Source organism: Rousettus aegyptiacus, unplaced genomic scaffold (assembly GCF_014176215.1).
Source record: "Rousettus aegyptiacus isolate mRouAeg1 unplaced genomic scaffold, mRouAeg1.p scaffold_m13_p_6, whole genome shotgun sequence".
NCBI lineage: Eukaryota > Metazoa > Chordata > Mammalia > Chiroptera > Pteropodidae > Rousettus > Rousettus aegyptiacus.
In genome coordinates this window covers 94,427,739-94,444,632 of record NW_023416309.1, presented here as the reverse complement: position 1 = coordinate 94,444,632, position 16,894 = coordinate 94,427,739, and the positions used below count along the sequence as shown (strand labels likewise).

General features: G+C 42.4%; 2 protein-coding genes across 4 annotated transcripts in view; one reads left to right on the top strand and one right to left on the bottom strand.

Annotated features, from left to right (window-relative positions):
- ABCC3 (ATP binding cassette subfamily C member 3) overlaps positions 1–1,143 on the top strand; it is a 41,537-nt gene extending 40,394 nt beyond the window's left edge. For all 3 annotated transcript variants that reach the window (XM_036222735.1, XM_036222736.1, XM_016133754.2), the window contains one exon: positions 647–1,143. In XM_036222735.1, the coding sequence (XP_036078628.1) occupies positions 647–755 (109 nt within the window). In that variant the 3' untranslated portion in view covers positions 756–1,143. The remainder of the gene's footprint in view (positions 1–646) is intronic.
- Positions 1,144–2,758: 1,615 nt separating this feature from the next.
- On the bottom strand, positions 2,759–13,794 carry ANKRD40 (ankyrin repeat domain 40). The gene is made up of 5 exons (XM_016133756.2): positions 13,398–13,794; positions 8,286–8,434; positions 7,427–7,909; positions 5,832–6,013; positions 2,759–5,162 (listed from the first exon to the last, which is right to left on the bottom strand). The coding sequence occupies exons 1-5, from the start codon at positions 13,529–13,531 to the stop codon at positions 5,016–5,018; spliced, it is 1,095 nt and encodes a 364-aa protein (XP_015989242.2). The 5' UTR covers positions 13,532–13,794; the 3' UTR covers positions 2,759–5,015.
- Between the last annotated feature and the right edge of the window lie 3,100 nt (positions 13,795–16,894).

Here is a 16,894-nt window from a genome sequence, read left to right as displayed (position 1 = left end):
AAGTGCGGTCTGCACCCTCCCATTGAGTGGCATCTCCCCAGGCTTGGGATATCCCCATCTACTCCTGCCTCACCCAGAAAGCCTGTCCTTACACCAAGTGCACCTTGTCATTAGTTGGCGGGATAATCGGGATAATCTAATCGCACAGGCCTGACTGTGTGAGGTGGGGCGGGTGGCATCCACCCATCAGCAGCAGCCAGATTTGCAACCAAAGCCCCAGATTCCAGTGTCAGGCCTCACTGCAGCCCGGCTTCCCGCCGTGTGCCTTTGTGAGTTGGCACAAAGCAGATGGAAGCACAGAGGGCCCAGCGCACAAGCCCGTGGCTCCTTGCACACAGTCCTATGACCCCGGTGAGGGGAAGGCTCATTAGAGAAGGTTTTTGGAGCCCTGACTAGCAAAGATGAATAGGATTCTTGTGTTTGATCCCAGAAACTGCCTCATCTGCCAGGAGAGCAAACGGAGTGGCTAAAATTACCAGCCTTGCAAGTGTGTACATGTGGCGTAGCGGCTGTGTTGGGTGGGTTGACTGAAGTGGCAGGGTTGGCATGTCACTGCAGAGCTTGAGCAGTACCCAGAAGGGCAAGGTTGGGCTATGAGGCCAGGCCTGGGCTGATGGAGACCTAACCACTTCTTTTCTTTGGCTAGGGTCCTGGTCCTGGACAAAGGGACAGTAGCTGAATTTGATTCGCCAACCAACCTCATTGCAGCCAGAGGCATCTTCTATGGGATGGCCAGCGATGCCGGACTTGCCTAAAATATCTTCCTGGGATTTCTTCCTGGCCATTCCTGGTTTTCCTCAAGAAAAGGAAAAGGACACCAAATATATTTGCAGAATGGACTTAATAGCAAATGCTGGAGGCATTTGTTAGATTTTTGCCCTTGCAAAGTGCTTCACAGGATAACCATGTTAAATGCTTTAGATGAAAACATGAAGCTCAAGAGGTGTCTGACATGCCCAAGGTCACACAGCTGGTTTGAGGTGCAGAGCCCAGACTTGTCCCAGGTCTCCTGAGACCCAATCTCATATTATTTCCCCACTATTCTGTTTTCAATCATTTCATGGAATGATCTCCCTACCCTCTATGATTTTTCATATTTTTTACTCTGAATATTTTTTTAAATAAAGCTTTTTCTTCCTGGAACAGAAGACTGCCAGGTCAGGCCTCCCTAGGAACTGAGTCCTGTACTCTGGAGTGCTGGCCTGAATCCATTAAAAATGGAGCACTGGTGAAATGAAGTTATGTGGTCAACAATACATACACCCTGATGTAGGCTTTTCCTGCCTGGTCACAGATTTGGGGCTTATGACATTTGGAGGAGGCAGGGAGGAAGTGGGAAAAGCAGAAGTAGACTTTGTCTACATGGCTAGAATTATTTGAAGATTTTAGACCCAAGAGCTCTAGGCTGGAAAATTGTCTTCACAGCCAAAATTCACTGGGTAATTGCCAGTAGTTCCTGATCTGCTGTGCAGATACTATAAAAAGGTGAGAAATCAAGCCCCTGAAATCTGACCCAAGGCCTCTTGGGAAAGCTGCTGTGAACACCTCCACACTTATGTCATCCCTCAGACCTCTAAGCCTGCTTCTCTAGGGGCTGAGAAGTGAGTGCAAGGTGCTTAATTTCCTTGCTCCTTTAGAAGTCTGTTCCCGACAGGTCCCCATAACCAGTGAGGCCTCCGAGTCATTCATCTTCCTCAGTCTGGCTGAAGCTAAATGTGGGAAGAGTACAGAGCAGCCTAGAGGCTGCCCCTGCCCTGACAGTCCCAGGCTGGTAAATGCGATGAGAGGATGAATTAAATTTGCATTCTTGAGCAAACCATTTATTTTCTGCAGGTCAGAGTCCACCTGCACAAGACCTTATATTTGGAATGGATCTCTTCTCTTTGTTACCTTACTAAGTTTTCTGGTCTCCTCTTTTACTTCCTTAACCTTTATTCTTGGTATGAATGTGACTGGTTGTGGGTGACGGTTTATCGTCCCCCATCCTAAATGGTTTGCAGTAGGTGTGAAGATGGCGCCTTTGATCTGGTTTTTCTATATGCTTTGGGTCAGTCTGTGCTGCAGGACCATTTGTTAAAGGTTAATCACATTTTTTTTGGCAGGCTCTTTCTGTCCAGGATGTTTATGAGTGTATGGAAGAAGACTTTCATCCTTGTGATAAAGCAAGTATGAAAGCACAAATGCCTAAATTATTCTGCCTCTGCTTGGTCTAAGAAAAGGTCTCTGCTATGCTCCCTGATTTATTAGACCAATTTGGCATGACGTCTGCTTTGTGAGGCTCTAGCTGCCCTAAACCAACAAGAAACGCAGATTCATTCGGCGGCATTCTCAGCTAAAGATCCAAAGACTGTAAGGCTGTATTTCCTCTCCTATCTTGGGAGTTTGCTTCTGAGCTTATTGAGGCCCTGACAGGTGTTGACAGCCCAAAGGAAAGGCTCAGTTGTGTAAAGTAAATAGGATAATCAAAAAATGTGGTTAATAGAGGATGACCTCCATCTAGCTGGCTCAGCTACTCCGGGGAAATGAAGCTGACTGCTGTGAACTAGGAGGAAAGACACCGCACAAGATATCTGTCTCCAGGTGCCACTGACAAGGCATGAGCACCAAAGCAGCAGCAGGATGCAGGAGGCTCAGGTGGAGAACGGTCCCTTCTATTCTTCCTCCAGAGCATCTGGTCCCTGGGACTGTCCAACAGTTTGAACTTCCTATGATTCGCAGTATATCACTGTTTCAAAGTCCAAAATTAAAGAACACGGGCTCAATCAGTTAATATTTATTTTAATAATACTTGTTATATTTGAACAGTCAGCAATGCACAAAGAAAAAATCATCTGTGAATGTTTACGCACGGTGTGAACACATGCTTTAGATATGCAGTGGAGGAGGAGGGGTGAATTCACACTTAACAGCTTAAAAAAAATCTTTGTTATAAATTACACAAAGCATATAAAAATATTTCTCTGAATGCATAGATTAAGACTTTAAACTCACCTACCAGCAACTGTGCAGTCTTATCCTACCGCCATACACAGTAGTCACTTGGCCACAGAGGACCTCTATAAAGCAGGAGAGAGACCCATGCAGGGCCCATTTCTAACCTGGGACACCAAACCCCTGGCTCCCTGTTTCTTTTTCCCTGGAGCTGCTCCTCTGTAGGCCACTTCCCAGCCAAGGGCCTCCACTGCTCCGAGGACCTCTAATTGATCTGATGGCTAGAAGAGTTTTAACCTTAGTAATTTAGACATGAGTTAATACTGAATTTATTTCCTCCAGGATAGAACTAGTGTCCACTTTATCAGTAAAATGTAACTTTTTTTTTTAAGGGAAAAAAAGGTTACTACGTTTAGAGAAACTAGCTTCTGGTTGAGTGAAACACAAGGGAGGTTTCTTTAAAGTACTTTAGAGAAAGGAAGTAATAAGTAACCTTTACTCTGCTATGCAAACACTGTACAAGGGTAAGTAGTCACCATCAGTAATTGGAATATAGGTAAATCACTGAACAAAGTGACTCCATGAAGCTGGCCTTGAAAACACCTCCAACTCAACTCGGCATTTGGGCAGCAGCAGGAGACTGTCATCTTAGCACCACATTCTCTTCCACTGACATCTTCTGCACGTGCTTTCTCAATCGTGTTCCAATAAAATTAACACAGTTAGGAAGTTAAGTTTCTTTGGAAACTAGGCACTATGGGGAAAAAGCTTCTTAAGACAACAGGGATGCTCTTCAACAGCTGGCTTCAAACCCCTGCTCTTCTAAGTGTGCTCGTTCTTATTTCTAGAGTTAAGCTGTTAGTTTCAACAAGACAGTGGCTTTCCTTTTAACATTAATGACACTGAAGAAAGGAAAAGAATCCTTGAATGCATTCTTTTAAAAAAATTCTTTGCCATACTAAAGAGTTTAATCAGGTGTTTCTTTTATCCAGAACAAAGCCTGGTAGACTCACGATGGACTCGTTAAGTGGATTGGTGCGGGTAGTGGGGGATCCCTACAATCAAACAATTTGTTTACAAAAGCAACAGATTTCAGAGTGTGTAAAAATCCTAATAATTTCAAAATAACCTTTATCTTTGATACAAAAATAAAGATGCTAACTCCTTTAGCTCAGTTTCCCACAATAACCTTTAAAATAGCAACAGATTCAGTCTCAAAAATTGTTTTTCATTTCTAGTGGAAAAATGAAAGTGGAGAACATTTGACAGGCAATGTTTGTGCTCTTCTCTCACGGTGCAATTAAACACAGAGATGACAGGAATTGCTTCAGTTAAAAAAAAAAAAAAAAAGCAGTTGCTCTCTTGGAAAGCATCGGAGAGCCCTCTAGTGATGGAGGGGAGTTAATGCAGAGATGACTGTCTAGGCAACAGCCCACTGGAGACAGAGAAGCAGTCATGAGTGTTTACAAAGGAAAAAATGGGGGGAGGGGAAGCTCTTTTGGTTAACAGCATATTTACAATTAGGTAACTGTATTCTTAAATACTTTTAACCTGAGTAACATTTATAAATAGGTTATATGAAACCTCACAGCCATAAGTCACATTAAACCCACTTGTTCAGTACCTATGCTTTCACTAGTTTTCCTCTCTAGTCACTTCATGTTTTAGGAGAGTTGTGAGCATGCAACACCAAGAAAAGCGCATCCTGGCTCTTCACGTGCACTGTCAACAGGAGTGGCTAGAAATAGGCTCTGCTCTCTCTCAGCTTCTGCTTAGACAACTCTCTTACATGCTGCACATAAAACACACTAGATAGAGAAACGTTGGCTTCTGCCTCTCCAGACCACTTCTCAGCTGTTCACAGCTTTGAGCAATAGGTTTATTGTGCACCAAGAGGCTTGGAATAGTGGCACCGCTGCTTGGGGGTCAGGGGCTTCCTACCTTGGCAGAAAGATGTTAGTGTGTACTACTCAGTGGCACTACGGCCCCTCCTGGGCATCCAAGGCATTCAGATCAATGGTTTGTCCTTGGCCCAAAGGCAACGCGCACTGTCACAATACTCAGTGATAAAAGTCCCTGCTGCATTAGTAAGTCAGTTTTGAAGCTCTCCTGTTGTAGCAAGGCCTTTCAGTCAGTGTGGATGCAGCATTTCTGAATAGAAAATTATTTTCACTTATCATTAGAACCAGTTCCAGCTCTTGGAAATCTTGGAGTCGAGCAACATCTTTATCCTAAAACAAAAACAGGTTAAACTGCAGGTTAAGAGGAGTCACTTGTTTCTATATGTTTGGTGTGCTGTATTGAGCTGATACCACTATCTTGGCTCATTTTAGAGCCTAGAAACAAACAAAAAATTCCTGTGTCAGGCTGTCAGGTAGTGAGTGCACAGAAGTCCCCAGGGACATGAGTGGGGCTGGAATGGTGGGAGCCCTTAACAGCAGCTGCTATAGGATGAGCACACCTTGAAGGGAGAGAGAGGCAACGCAGGAGTCAGTTTTCCTCAGGTGCTTTGAGAAGCCAGAAGCCCGATGTTCAAAGAACCCAGAGATGTTGGAAAAACCACATATGTTTATGGGTTTGCCCCAGAATTTAACCCAGTCCTGATAGTGCACTAAGGTAATCCTTATAGACCACTACAGAGACAACTGAAAACAGGTACGTGTGAACGGTAGTTCAGAAAATTCTTTCCAATATTCTACAACTTTCAAAAATGCCAATACCTCTACAGACCCAGGAGAAGGAAAGAAAGTTCAATGACTACATTTGGAAAACCACCCTTTGCTCCTTTTCTGTTATCTCTTCATTTCTTCAACTATGACTCATACAATGGAGGAAGAAACTAGGTATTTTCCAAATGCAAAAACCAACCAACCACTCATACTTAACAGATTTTTCCTTACCTTTCTTACCAAAGTATTGGGTAACTTTCTGATCTTCTCCACTTGATCTGGATTAACACCCAGCTCACAGCAACTCACTCTGAGCAATTCTTGGTAGGTGAGTTCCTGTCGGTCCAGTTCAATTTCAATGAAATCATTTTCTCGAAGAGATGGGTTCTGAATCCTCACCTTGAGTACCAGCTCTAGCAAAAAAGAGGGATAAATGTTAATAAACGGTTCTGGCATACTCAGCCTGTATAATTTAAGGTCTTTTCCAGAAGATGGTTATATTTAATCATGTCCCATGTCAAAGACCTGTACCACCCAATGAGGAAAACCAAGTACCATCAGCAGGGTTTGCTCAGGCTCAATTCTGGCTCTGCTGGCATTGTTTCCTGCATTGTCTTCCTTACATCTAAGACTGTGGTTCACAAAGTAACAAAAGTGGGGGAGGGTTTGGGGAGGTGACAACCATCACAGCTGTATAGAAGGATCACCTGTTTTCGGTTGTCTCTGTAGTGGTCTATAAGGACCATTTACTTCTGTTGCTGGAACTAAGGAGGTAAAGGCTAAGAATGGGTTTGGAAGTCAAACCACTCATAAGATGGGGAAGGAGAGAGGTGAAAGGAAGGCACATGCAGGATAAGAATACATGTTACTCTAAAAAGATTTAACAACTGTGGATCTAAAGGTATTTATGAAATATGCAACTCCTTGCAATAAACACAGTAAAAGGGCAAAAAGCTACTAACAGAAATTAAAGTCTAACTATGATTTCAATACAGTACATCTCAATAAGGAAGGCATTTTGGCTTTGGGAGGAAATAAATATCTTGCTGCACCAGAAAGTAAGAAAATGCTCCAAGAATAATGGGACATGCCCAAGGGACATAAGAACTGGCTTGAAGACACTCCCTCTCGGCAAATGAGGCATAATCTGAATATCAAAATGTATTATAACCTAATGAATAAAATAAGAAAGTATGAGTTCACACTGTTATGGATGGAGGAGAAGGGAAAGACTTTATAGTAGAATGACAACTAATAAATAGAGAAAGAATGACAGGAAATCATCGTATTCTACAAAATAATTGGCCTGGACTCTTTAAAAATATTGAGGTCCAAAATGATAGAGAAAGACTGAGGAAACATTCCAGATTAAAGAAGACTAAAACAACATGATAACTAAATGTAATGGGTAACTCTGGGCAGAGGGCAGGGTGGAGGGAGTAAAGATAGCTACGAAAGCCATTGTTGAGACAACAGACAAAATTTAAATATGGACTGTGGATTAGAGGAGGCATTCTATATCAAGATTACATTTCCTAAATTGATAATTGTACTGTATATAATTATGTAAGAGACTATCCTTGTTCTTAGGAAATACACACTTAAATAGTTCAGGGTAAAAGGGCAAAAGGTAACAATTTGTGAATCTGAGTAAAGAGAGTTCCTGCAACTTTTTTGTAAATCTGTAATTACGCTCAAAATAAATAAACATATAACACCTCCCCCCCCACACACACACACACAGACACACGAACAGGAAGTAAAAACCCTAGACCTCTGGATATTGTCTACCTCTTTGTGGAGGCTGTTTGCTGACAAGGGGTTACCTTGCATATTAAATGGAAATGCTCCAGTGAAGAAAAATGGCTGGAATGCTGGCGTTGGTCCTGTGTGCGTCCCATTTTGAGGCTCTAGAGACACTGGTGGCTTGGATGAGACAGAAGAGAAGAGTGAGCGACTCTGACTCACTGGTGGCTGACAAACAGGACCCGGTTTTGTGCTTTCTGGTGTTCTGAGTATAGCAGCGGGGGCAGACACATCCCCATTCTGAACCAGTGCCAAAGAAGTGTGGTCCCGTGGAAAGGCCCCTAGCAGGGGAGGCTCCCCAGAGGGCAGCAATGGAGGCTCGCCATCTGCAGGGGGTGATGCAGGAGGTGTGGAGGGGCCCCCATTCTGCAGCGGGGCTGAATCCTCTGCCACAGGGGTGTAGATAAAAGGGAAAGCTGGGTTGGCCAGATAGTTGGGAACAAAGGGTGGTTCTGACTCCTTGAGCTGGGGGAGGTTGTCATCATCATCATCATCATCTTCCACTTAAAAAGAAGAAAACACAGAACCTTTACATAGCCCTTTAAAGATTACCAAAAAGAGCATCTTGTGAAAGCTAGTGTCCTTTTATATATGACAAATACTTTGCTCAATGTTTAGTGCCTCTTCAAGTCAGAAAAGGAGAGACTATTTCATTAGATTTATGATTACCATTTTTATCATCTTAAATTTTACAGATAAAAAATTAAAACTCATAATGCCTACCTTTCCAGAAATGACATGGAATTAATTACTACCTTGGCATAGTAACACAGTCTTTGCTTTCAGAAAGACTAGTTGTTCGAACAGCATCAAGAATGTAGACAATAAGTTTTAAATTAGTTTGACAAAATCAAAAGTTGCCCCAAAACACAGACTCACCTCCCATAATCCTTCTGATTTCTCTCCTTGATGTTAATTGGACTGGCATTTCTCCCTTTGAGGTAAGAATCTCTTTGTCAGCTCCTGATTTTAACAAGTAAGAAACCACCTGACCATGATTGCGTTTACATGCCCAGTGTAAACAGGTCCTGTTCCAAAGAAAAAGAAAAAAAAAAAGCAATTTAAAAAGAAGAGAGGTGATTTCGGATTTCAAATTCTACACATTAGTAAATAAATACATGTAAGAGTTCAACTAGAACCAGGAAAACGGCTGGTAATCTCAACTTTTCTTTTCAGAAAGCAGATGATCAGAACATTTAGTATGCTTAAAATTTATTTTTAAATTTCATTTCTGGCCCTTGGGAGAAACTAATTTATCCCAGAAGGTTTAATTTCAATGGCTTCCAGAAGGCTGGCAGGCTGGCTGGCTGGATAACTCTAAAGGTATAGCTGAGTGTTACTCTATCAGTATCACTCATTAGATTGCCCCAGTCTCTGTAAAATGAATCTTTATATTGCCATATTCTTTTTCAGGGACCATGGAAACTTGCTTCATATGCATCAAATATCACTTGAAGATTAAATATTATCAAGCAAATAACCATCTCCTATCTACAGGCTTGCTCTGCCACTAAAATTATTACTACAGTAGATATTCCTGTCTGAATCTCAGCTGCTCACTCTTTTCCTCTACTTTTCTTTTGCATACACACAAAAGGTCTTCCAAATTTCCATTTTTAAAAAAGTTGGCTTCTCTAGTTCTCTCCAGAAGGCTACAAACATAGCCTCATCTGCTTAAATGTAAGGCACTGCACACAGACTTCAATTCCTAAGGCACTTTAAAAATGTGCATCAACCACCAAAATTTTCAAGAATTCTTCTAACATACTAGACTCATTTAAATAAAACTAATTATTTAATATTGTGCACATAGGAAGGGATTATGCATACTCTGAAGGGCTATTATTTTAACACTGCATAGATATATAATTAGCATGCCAGAAAAAAAACTCCATCTTAACAGAAATGGAAGGATTCAGAGCTACTAAATTCATCCCCAGTTGCCAAAGCTGAATGATATTATAGAAGGAAAACACTCTTTCCTGCTCTGTTTTGGAATGCCCTCCTTTACCAACTCTCTAATTGAACTGAGATAAATATCTTCAGTTCTTATAGCCAAATAAAGATATGGTAAAGAAAAGAACATATGTGAGGATTAGGTCACTAACTTGGGAAATATAATCTTTAGAAAGTTCATTTGGTTCCAGAAAAAAAGCTGATTTTACCCTGGGCACTTTAACATTAATGACTTATGGAAAGCTAGCTCGTCTGGCTGTCTGGGAGCAACTCCACTGATGCTTCAGAGTGACATTACACAATATTACTCATTAGAATTAGATTATTCAGGTGCCTTAAAGGTACACTCAATGAAGAAATGACTGCCAATTTGGGAAATATAATATAAGAGTCTTGAACTAGACTTCTACAACATAAGTTCCATGAAGATAAGGAAGTATCTGCTTGTACGTACAGGTGCTTAATTAATATTTCTGAATGAGTGAACCAAGAACAAGGTAGATGTTGCTAGAAGTAGAAGATCAAATGCATCCTTCACTCTGGGCAAACTGTAGCCAAGAGCGTGTTTGTGTGTGGATGTCAGTGACATAGGCTTGAAAAGTGAATAATTATAATAAGCAAGCACTCAAAAATGAATGGAGCATGATGAGAAAAAATATGTTCCCTTTTGGAAATAAAGTGCTCACTTGCTAGTCGTAAATTAGGACAAACTTGTTCATGACAAGCTTGAGAGTCAAGGAGGTAATTTATTGCCAGTGGGTCTGAGAGACTCTGGGACAAATCAACTAGCTAAAGTATCACCATGGAAAGTGGGGTTAAGTCAACACAGCTCGCACCCCACAGCCTGGAGCCCTGAGTGATCATTTACAGTCCAGACTTGTGTGGCTCTGTGCAGTCATAACTCAGCCACTGCAGCCAGGCAATATTTTCAACTTCTTCACGAGCCATTATACTTGCTCCTTAAAGCCAAGGAGTATGCATGACACTTAAATTATAACTGATGTGGGAGTTCTATATTTGAACTTCAACTCTTTAAAGCTTTAAATTTGCAGTCAGAGTATCTCCTATTAGTGCTGGGAAGTATTTCAGACCAGAGGCCCTGGGCATCATTCATCAGTGCTGAAGTTGTGATTACCAAGCAACTAAAAACTGAAAGCAGTAACCACTCTGCTTTTCTATACCACAGAGTAAGTTTTGTGAGGGTAATCTTTATATCCCATTATCCAGCACACTGCTTAATAAAATAAACACAGATATAGTGCTTTACATGCTGGACATTGGTCTAAAAGTGTTACATATATTAACTTATTTAATCTTCTAAACAACCCAGGAGTTAAATACTATTATCAACATTCCTCCATTTCACAGATAAGGAAACCGAAGCAGTCAGCAAATAAATAAGCAAAACAAACAGCATGCTTGGTGGTTATTAAGTATTGTTATTAAGTGTTATAGAGACAATAAAGCAAGGAAAGGAATTAGGGGATGCCAAGAGCAGGGGAAGGGCATGGTGCAATTCTAAATTGAGGGCCAAGGAGAATCTCACCAAGGTGATAACTAAGCTAATACTTGAAGGAGGTGAAGGAGCAAAAGCATTTTAGGTGGAGAGAGAAAACACAAAGGCCTTGAATCAGGGCTGGGCCCTGGTGTTTCAGGAAAAGCAAGGAGTAAGATGAAGAAAGCAAGGGTTGAATCCAGAGGTGAGGCACAGACGTAAGGAGAGAGAATAAGGGGACAGGGAGTAGAAACTGTAGGACTCTGTGGACTCTTACTCAGAGTGAGATGGCAGCCACTAGAGGGTTTTGAGCCATATGAAATGATCTGACTTAAGTCTTAAATTAGTATCTGTCTGGCTGCTGCATTGTAAAAAGACTAGGGTCTAAGAGTAGAAGCAAGGAGACTAATTAGGAGGCTACTGCAGTAATCCAGGTGACTGAATGATGGCAGCTCTGTACGACAGGCATAGTAGCAGAGCCAGTGAGAAGTGGTCAGATTCAAATTGTAGCTAGGTGGAGCTGGCAGAATTAGCCAATGGACTGGATTTGGGGTGTGAGAAAAAGACAGGAGGCAGAAAGGACACCGAGGGTTTTGGCCTGAGCACCCTCAGAGGCTGAGATGAGGAGGATGTGGAGGAGGAGGCTTGAGGCAGTTAGGAGCATGAGAGGAGACCGGGAATTCAACCTTTGATATGTTGAATTTGAGGTGTCTTTTAGATGTCAGCCCCAAATAAATCTATGAGAAGCTTCTTCCAGTTACTTCGGATTCAACTCACATTAACTGAGCACTGCTGAAGAGCAAAATTCAACTGAGTAAATTTGAAGATCTAATTAGCTTTATTAAACGATTCATGAATCCAGTAGCATCCCATCTAGCAAAAAGAAGGGAGCTCTGAATAGCTGTGCAAAATAGGTTTTTATAGGCAGAAACTGGGTGGGACAAGAGTTATTAGCATAAGACAAGGTTCCTTTTTTTTTTCAGGCAAGCAGACTTTTCTTTGGGGTAAGGGCAGCAGGGGTCTTATCAGGCAGATTACCTCACTAGATCAGTAAATTCCAGACCCAGACTGAGAGGGGCTGAAACTGTAATTGAGTCTTGGTTTGCTATCCTTGGGGCCTTGGGCCTGTTGCTCCTTTTTTTCAACAGAACCTACTATGTGGCCAATATTATGGTTAGGAAAGTGGGGGGTGGAGTCAGATGCTAGGTTTGTTTCCTAGCACCACTAGGTACTGTAAATTCTGTGACCTTGAGAAAATTATTTCATCCTTCTGGGTCTCAGTCTCTTTATCTGTAAAATGGAGAAAATAACAGTAGGTATGTCCAGGAGTAGTGGCGAATGAGATAATATCCATAAAATACTTAGAATCTTGTTTGTGCTATTGAGCAAGCTCAATAAATGTTTACTATTTATAGTATGCCTATCTTGTTGAATGCTCACAACACTTTTGAAATAATTGGAAAATGAAGTGACTCTAGATAGAGTTCAATTAACTAGGCGGGAATGGAGCATCTGTAGAAAAGACCAGGTTCATTCTTCTACGCAACACTGCCTCCCAGTGCCAGAACAGCGATTCAGCTTGTGAGCTAGGAAGCAATGCTCAGAAAAGGTACACACAGAACAGAAAGCTTGTTTGCAAACACTTTTAAACAAAACAAAACAGCATTATCTACTGTTTCCTGGCTTTCTCAAAAGTTACCCAGACTATTTTCTTTAAGGTAAGGAGGTAGCTAGATTTGTGAGGAGTCAGAGAACTACGCTTCTGGTCTCGGCTATCATAGTAATAGTTGTGTTGAATAGATGGATTGAACCCATCTCCAATGTCCCTTTAAGTTCTAAATGATTCCACTTAAAAAAAAAAATAAAACATTTGCAAACTCACTTGTACTCTAAGCTAGCAAAGTAGACTGGATCGAATAAAAAATTTAAATGTGAAGAAGGCAGAAGAATACCACATTTAGTAACAACACTAAAATTTTGACCACCAGCACATCTTAAGAGACTCCAGGTGCAAGCAGGCATCTAAAGCCTTGGATCTAGAGAATAAACGAAGGAGTCTTCCCTCAACAGGCAGTAATAGGCAGCAGCAATCACTGCTGCAGTGAGACAACACAGAAGCATAACAGTGATGCAAGTGATTTTTCTTTCTGGTCTTGGGGAAAGAAATCGTGCTCGTTTATAAGATTCATATTTGTTCAGTTGCTTATGTTTTTTGCTCTGCACAGATGTGTTCTTCAGAAGCACCTATGGCAAAATAATTCAACACTGAAACTGGGATGAGCTCCATATTAGCCGAGAAATTCGGGGACCGCGGGGGCTTTAGGAGTAGGGTGGGCGCTAAACCCGAGGACCACGTGGGTCAGGATTAAGGTAGGCCGCGCCCCAGACTATACCAGGCAGAGGGGCTAGGGTTGGCCTCAAGAGCGCAGAACCTCGGAGGACCCAGGCGACACCTTAGCTGGTGTCGCCGAGGTCGCCGGCGATCGCCCCGCGCCAGGGCGGGCTGCTCTGACCCTGGGCCTCCCCCGCTCCCCACTTACCAGCCGTTGACCTCATTTTGGGAGTTCACATCCACCCCGCTCTCCACCAGTTTCTGCACCTCCCGAATGTCCCCCAAGGCTGCGGCCTCCCGCAGCCTCTCCTGCTGCTCCTTCTGCTCTAGGAAAGCGCTCATCTTCCCCTCGGCTCCAGGCCTCCGCCTGGGCCCGCTCGCCCGCCAGCCCCGCCCCGGGCCTATCAGCGCCGCCGCCGCCGCCGCGGCCGGCTCGGGGCCATGGGGAGAGACCGCGGGGCTCCGCCGCCCAGCTCGCACAGCCGCCCGCGCCGGCCCGGAGCTTCTGCTCCCGCTCGCAGCTTCCCTGCTGCTCCCCTGCTGCTCCCCGCCCGCAGGCCCAAGCCTCCAACGCGGCCGCGCCTCCCGCAGGCCGGCTCCCGGGGACCCTATTCAGAGTGACAACGCTGACCCAGATATTTTCCGTTCCTACCCTCGGCCCCGGCGCCCGGGCCGGCTGTTTATGTAACTGCTGCACAGTATTATCTGCCGTGATTCATGGACTATTTTTAGACTTCCCCACCCTACAGCTTCAAGAGAGGACAGACACAAGGAAAGAAAGAAAGGAAAAAAAAAAAAATACATTTGAGAGCCAGAAAGGCCTTATTGTCTGGCGCCGGCTGTTTACCAGGCAATAAAAATCATCTTTATTTGAGGGGGGGGGGGCAATTATTTTTGGCTCTTTTTCTTTCTTTCTTTTTTTTCTTTTCTTTTGCTGAGCCAACTCTTGCCCAGCGGGATAGGGAAATGGGCTGAAACCGATCCTACTATTATATGCTCATTATTGCAGAGATAGATTACGCTGTTCTTTTGACAGTACTTGAGACCATTCAGTTCGAGTATTTATTTCGATTGTTGTTTACATCTTGTTTCTTCTAACTTGATTTTCAGAGAAAATATTTATGTTGTGCCTAGCTAGAGCCTATAAACTGTAATTAATTACTACTTACAAATATAATTAATTACTCTTCATGAAGGCCGTGTAGGGGGAAAAAAAATCCACCAAAGCAGCTTTGGAGCTATCCTGGTCCTCATGCCAGGAGCTCCAGGGAGAGCTATGGTGTGGATATAAACAGTGTTTTGCCTGACTTCTTGCCTGGTTAGTCTAATGAGGCTCAGAGCCTAGGTTGGCACTGTTTTACTACCCAGTGGGAGAAAAAGAAAATACTGTTTTGCTGAGCTCAGGTGCTCTGAAAGATTTTCCAATGTGGCACAGGATGAAACCTTGCAGATGGGGTCAGGAGGATTAAGGAAATAACCCTGTGGTGAAAGGGAGGAAGGCCTGAACAAATGGAGGAGATGAAATAGGAAGGGACAAATTTAGTCATGGAATTTTCACTTCCCTCTCTTGGGGGCTGCCCAGGGCCTGCGCTGACTGGCTGGCAGCTGCGCAGCAAGCATTTTTTTTTTTTTTTTTTTGCTACTGTTTAAGAAAACCAACATGTCTGTTTGTTTATTATAATACAGTAATTCACACAGTACACAGTGCACACTAGGTGGTGCTGAATATAAACTAACTGCACACTTAAATTGACCCCCACTGCAAACTGACATTCTGCTTGAGCTTACATTTTTATTTGTCCCTCAATTAAAATTTTAATTCTCATATCCAGGGTGATAGTTCATCTGAACCACCTTGCATAGCACTGAAATTGGGCCCTTTAACAAAATTCGAGTGACATGGGAGTAGGTAGTAGCCTTTTTTTGTTGTTTTAAATAAAAGCAATTAAAAAAATTGGTAGTACCTGCAGTCAAAAGAATATGAGTTCTTATGAGTTTATTTGTCAAATTTCCCTTCCTTAAAAGGACTATAGCTTGTGTCCTACAATATCTGTAGTGAATATCAGTGAATCAGTGAATATCAGTATCTTAAACTTAACCTCTACTTATCTCTAACTCCAGTCTCCTGCTTGTCATCCTCACATAAACAAACAAACAAAAACACTTTCTCCACAAACAAAACCTCTAATCCTGGCCATAGTCAAATGCAAGCTGATGGCTGTTCTATTGTTTCCATATATTTATACTTTGTCTTATCTCTGAGGAATAATTGAACTCACTGGGTGTATTAAGCAGGCACACTTTGCCAGGCACTGTTATAGTCGCTGAAGATGCTGCTGCAAACAAATCAGAGTCTAGTAGGGGAGAGGAGGTAAACAACAGGATGTGATAAGGATTATAGTAGAAACAGTATAGCATATGGCATAGTGGTTGTGAGCATGGAGACTGAAACCAGATTGCCTCGGTTCGTAGCCCATCTTTGCCTCTCATATAATCTTAGATGAGTTACTTAAGGTTTCTGTGTCTCAAATTCTGCATCTGAAAAATATGGATGATAATAATAGCACCTAGTTTGCAAGATTGTCCTATGGAATGACTCAATGAATATGTGTAAAACCTGGACATTGAAAACACTCAATGGATCGTAGGTATGTTACAACAAGGTTAAGTTGAGGAAGAGCCCCTCGTAGGATGGGTGGGGGGAGGCAGTGGTGGAAACAAGGATAACACCCAGGTTTCTTACTGGGTAGATAATGGCGTCGTTTACTGAGATTTGGGACAAAGAATGAAGAGAAAGTCTCAGTTACAGTGATGAATTCACTTTTAAATATATTGAATTGAGCTTTCTGAAGACTTTTAATTACTACTACTATCAACACTTATTGCTAGGCACTGTGCTAAGTGCTGTATATGAATTATCTAAGAATTATTTCATGTAGTACCCAAAATCCCATAATTACCATTATTGTTATTATTATCTGAGGCCCAGAGAGGTAAGTAACTTGCCCAATGCCATGCATCTTAATGAGAGAGCAAGGCTTTGAACTCAAGCAGTTGGACTCCAGAGCCTGTGTTGTCTTTTCTGGTTTTCATTTAAGTGGAGATGCCCTGTAAAGAGTTGCGTATATGGACATTTAGAAAGGAATTCTGGGCTGGTTCTTTAAATTTGGCAGTCATTAGCAAAAGGTGCTAGCTGAAGACATGGGAATGGAAGAGATGGCTTCAAGAGAGTGTATTGAGTGCTGAGAGAAGACAGCCAAAGATAGAACCCCAAAGAATATGCAACATTTTAATGACGGACAGAAGAGGAGAAATCCTCAAATGAGACTGAAAAGGAATAGCGAGAATAGTAGGAGGTAAAGCAAAGGAGTGGGAGGGATTGAAGAACAGAGAGTGCTCCACAGAATCAAATACTGCAGAAAAGGCAAGAAAGGACTAAAAAGTATAGAATGGATTTATCCATAGAATGGATTTATCCACAAGGAGATTGCTAGCGACCTAGGAGAGGGAAGTTGCAATGGAATGATGGGTTAGGAGTGAACTGGAGCTACCTCTTATCTGTCATATACTATGAGACAATCTGGGAATACAAGGATGAATAAGATATGGTCTCTGACCTAACAGTCCAAGATCAAGGTGTCAGTAGGTTTGGTTTCTTCGGAGATTTGTTTCCTTGGCTTGTAGATGAACACCTTTTGGCTGCTT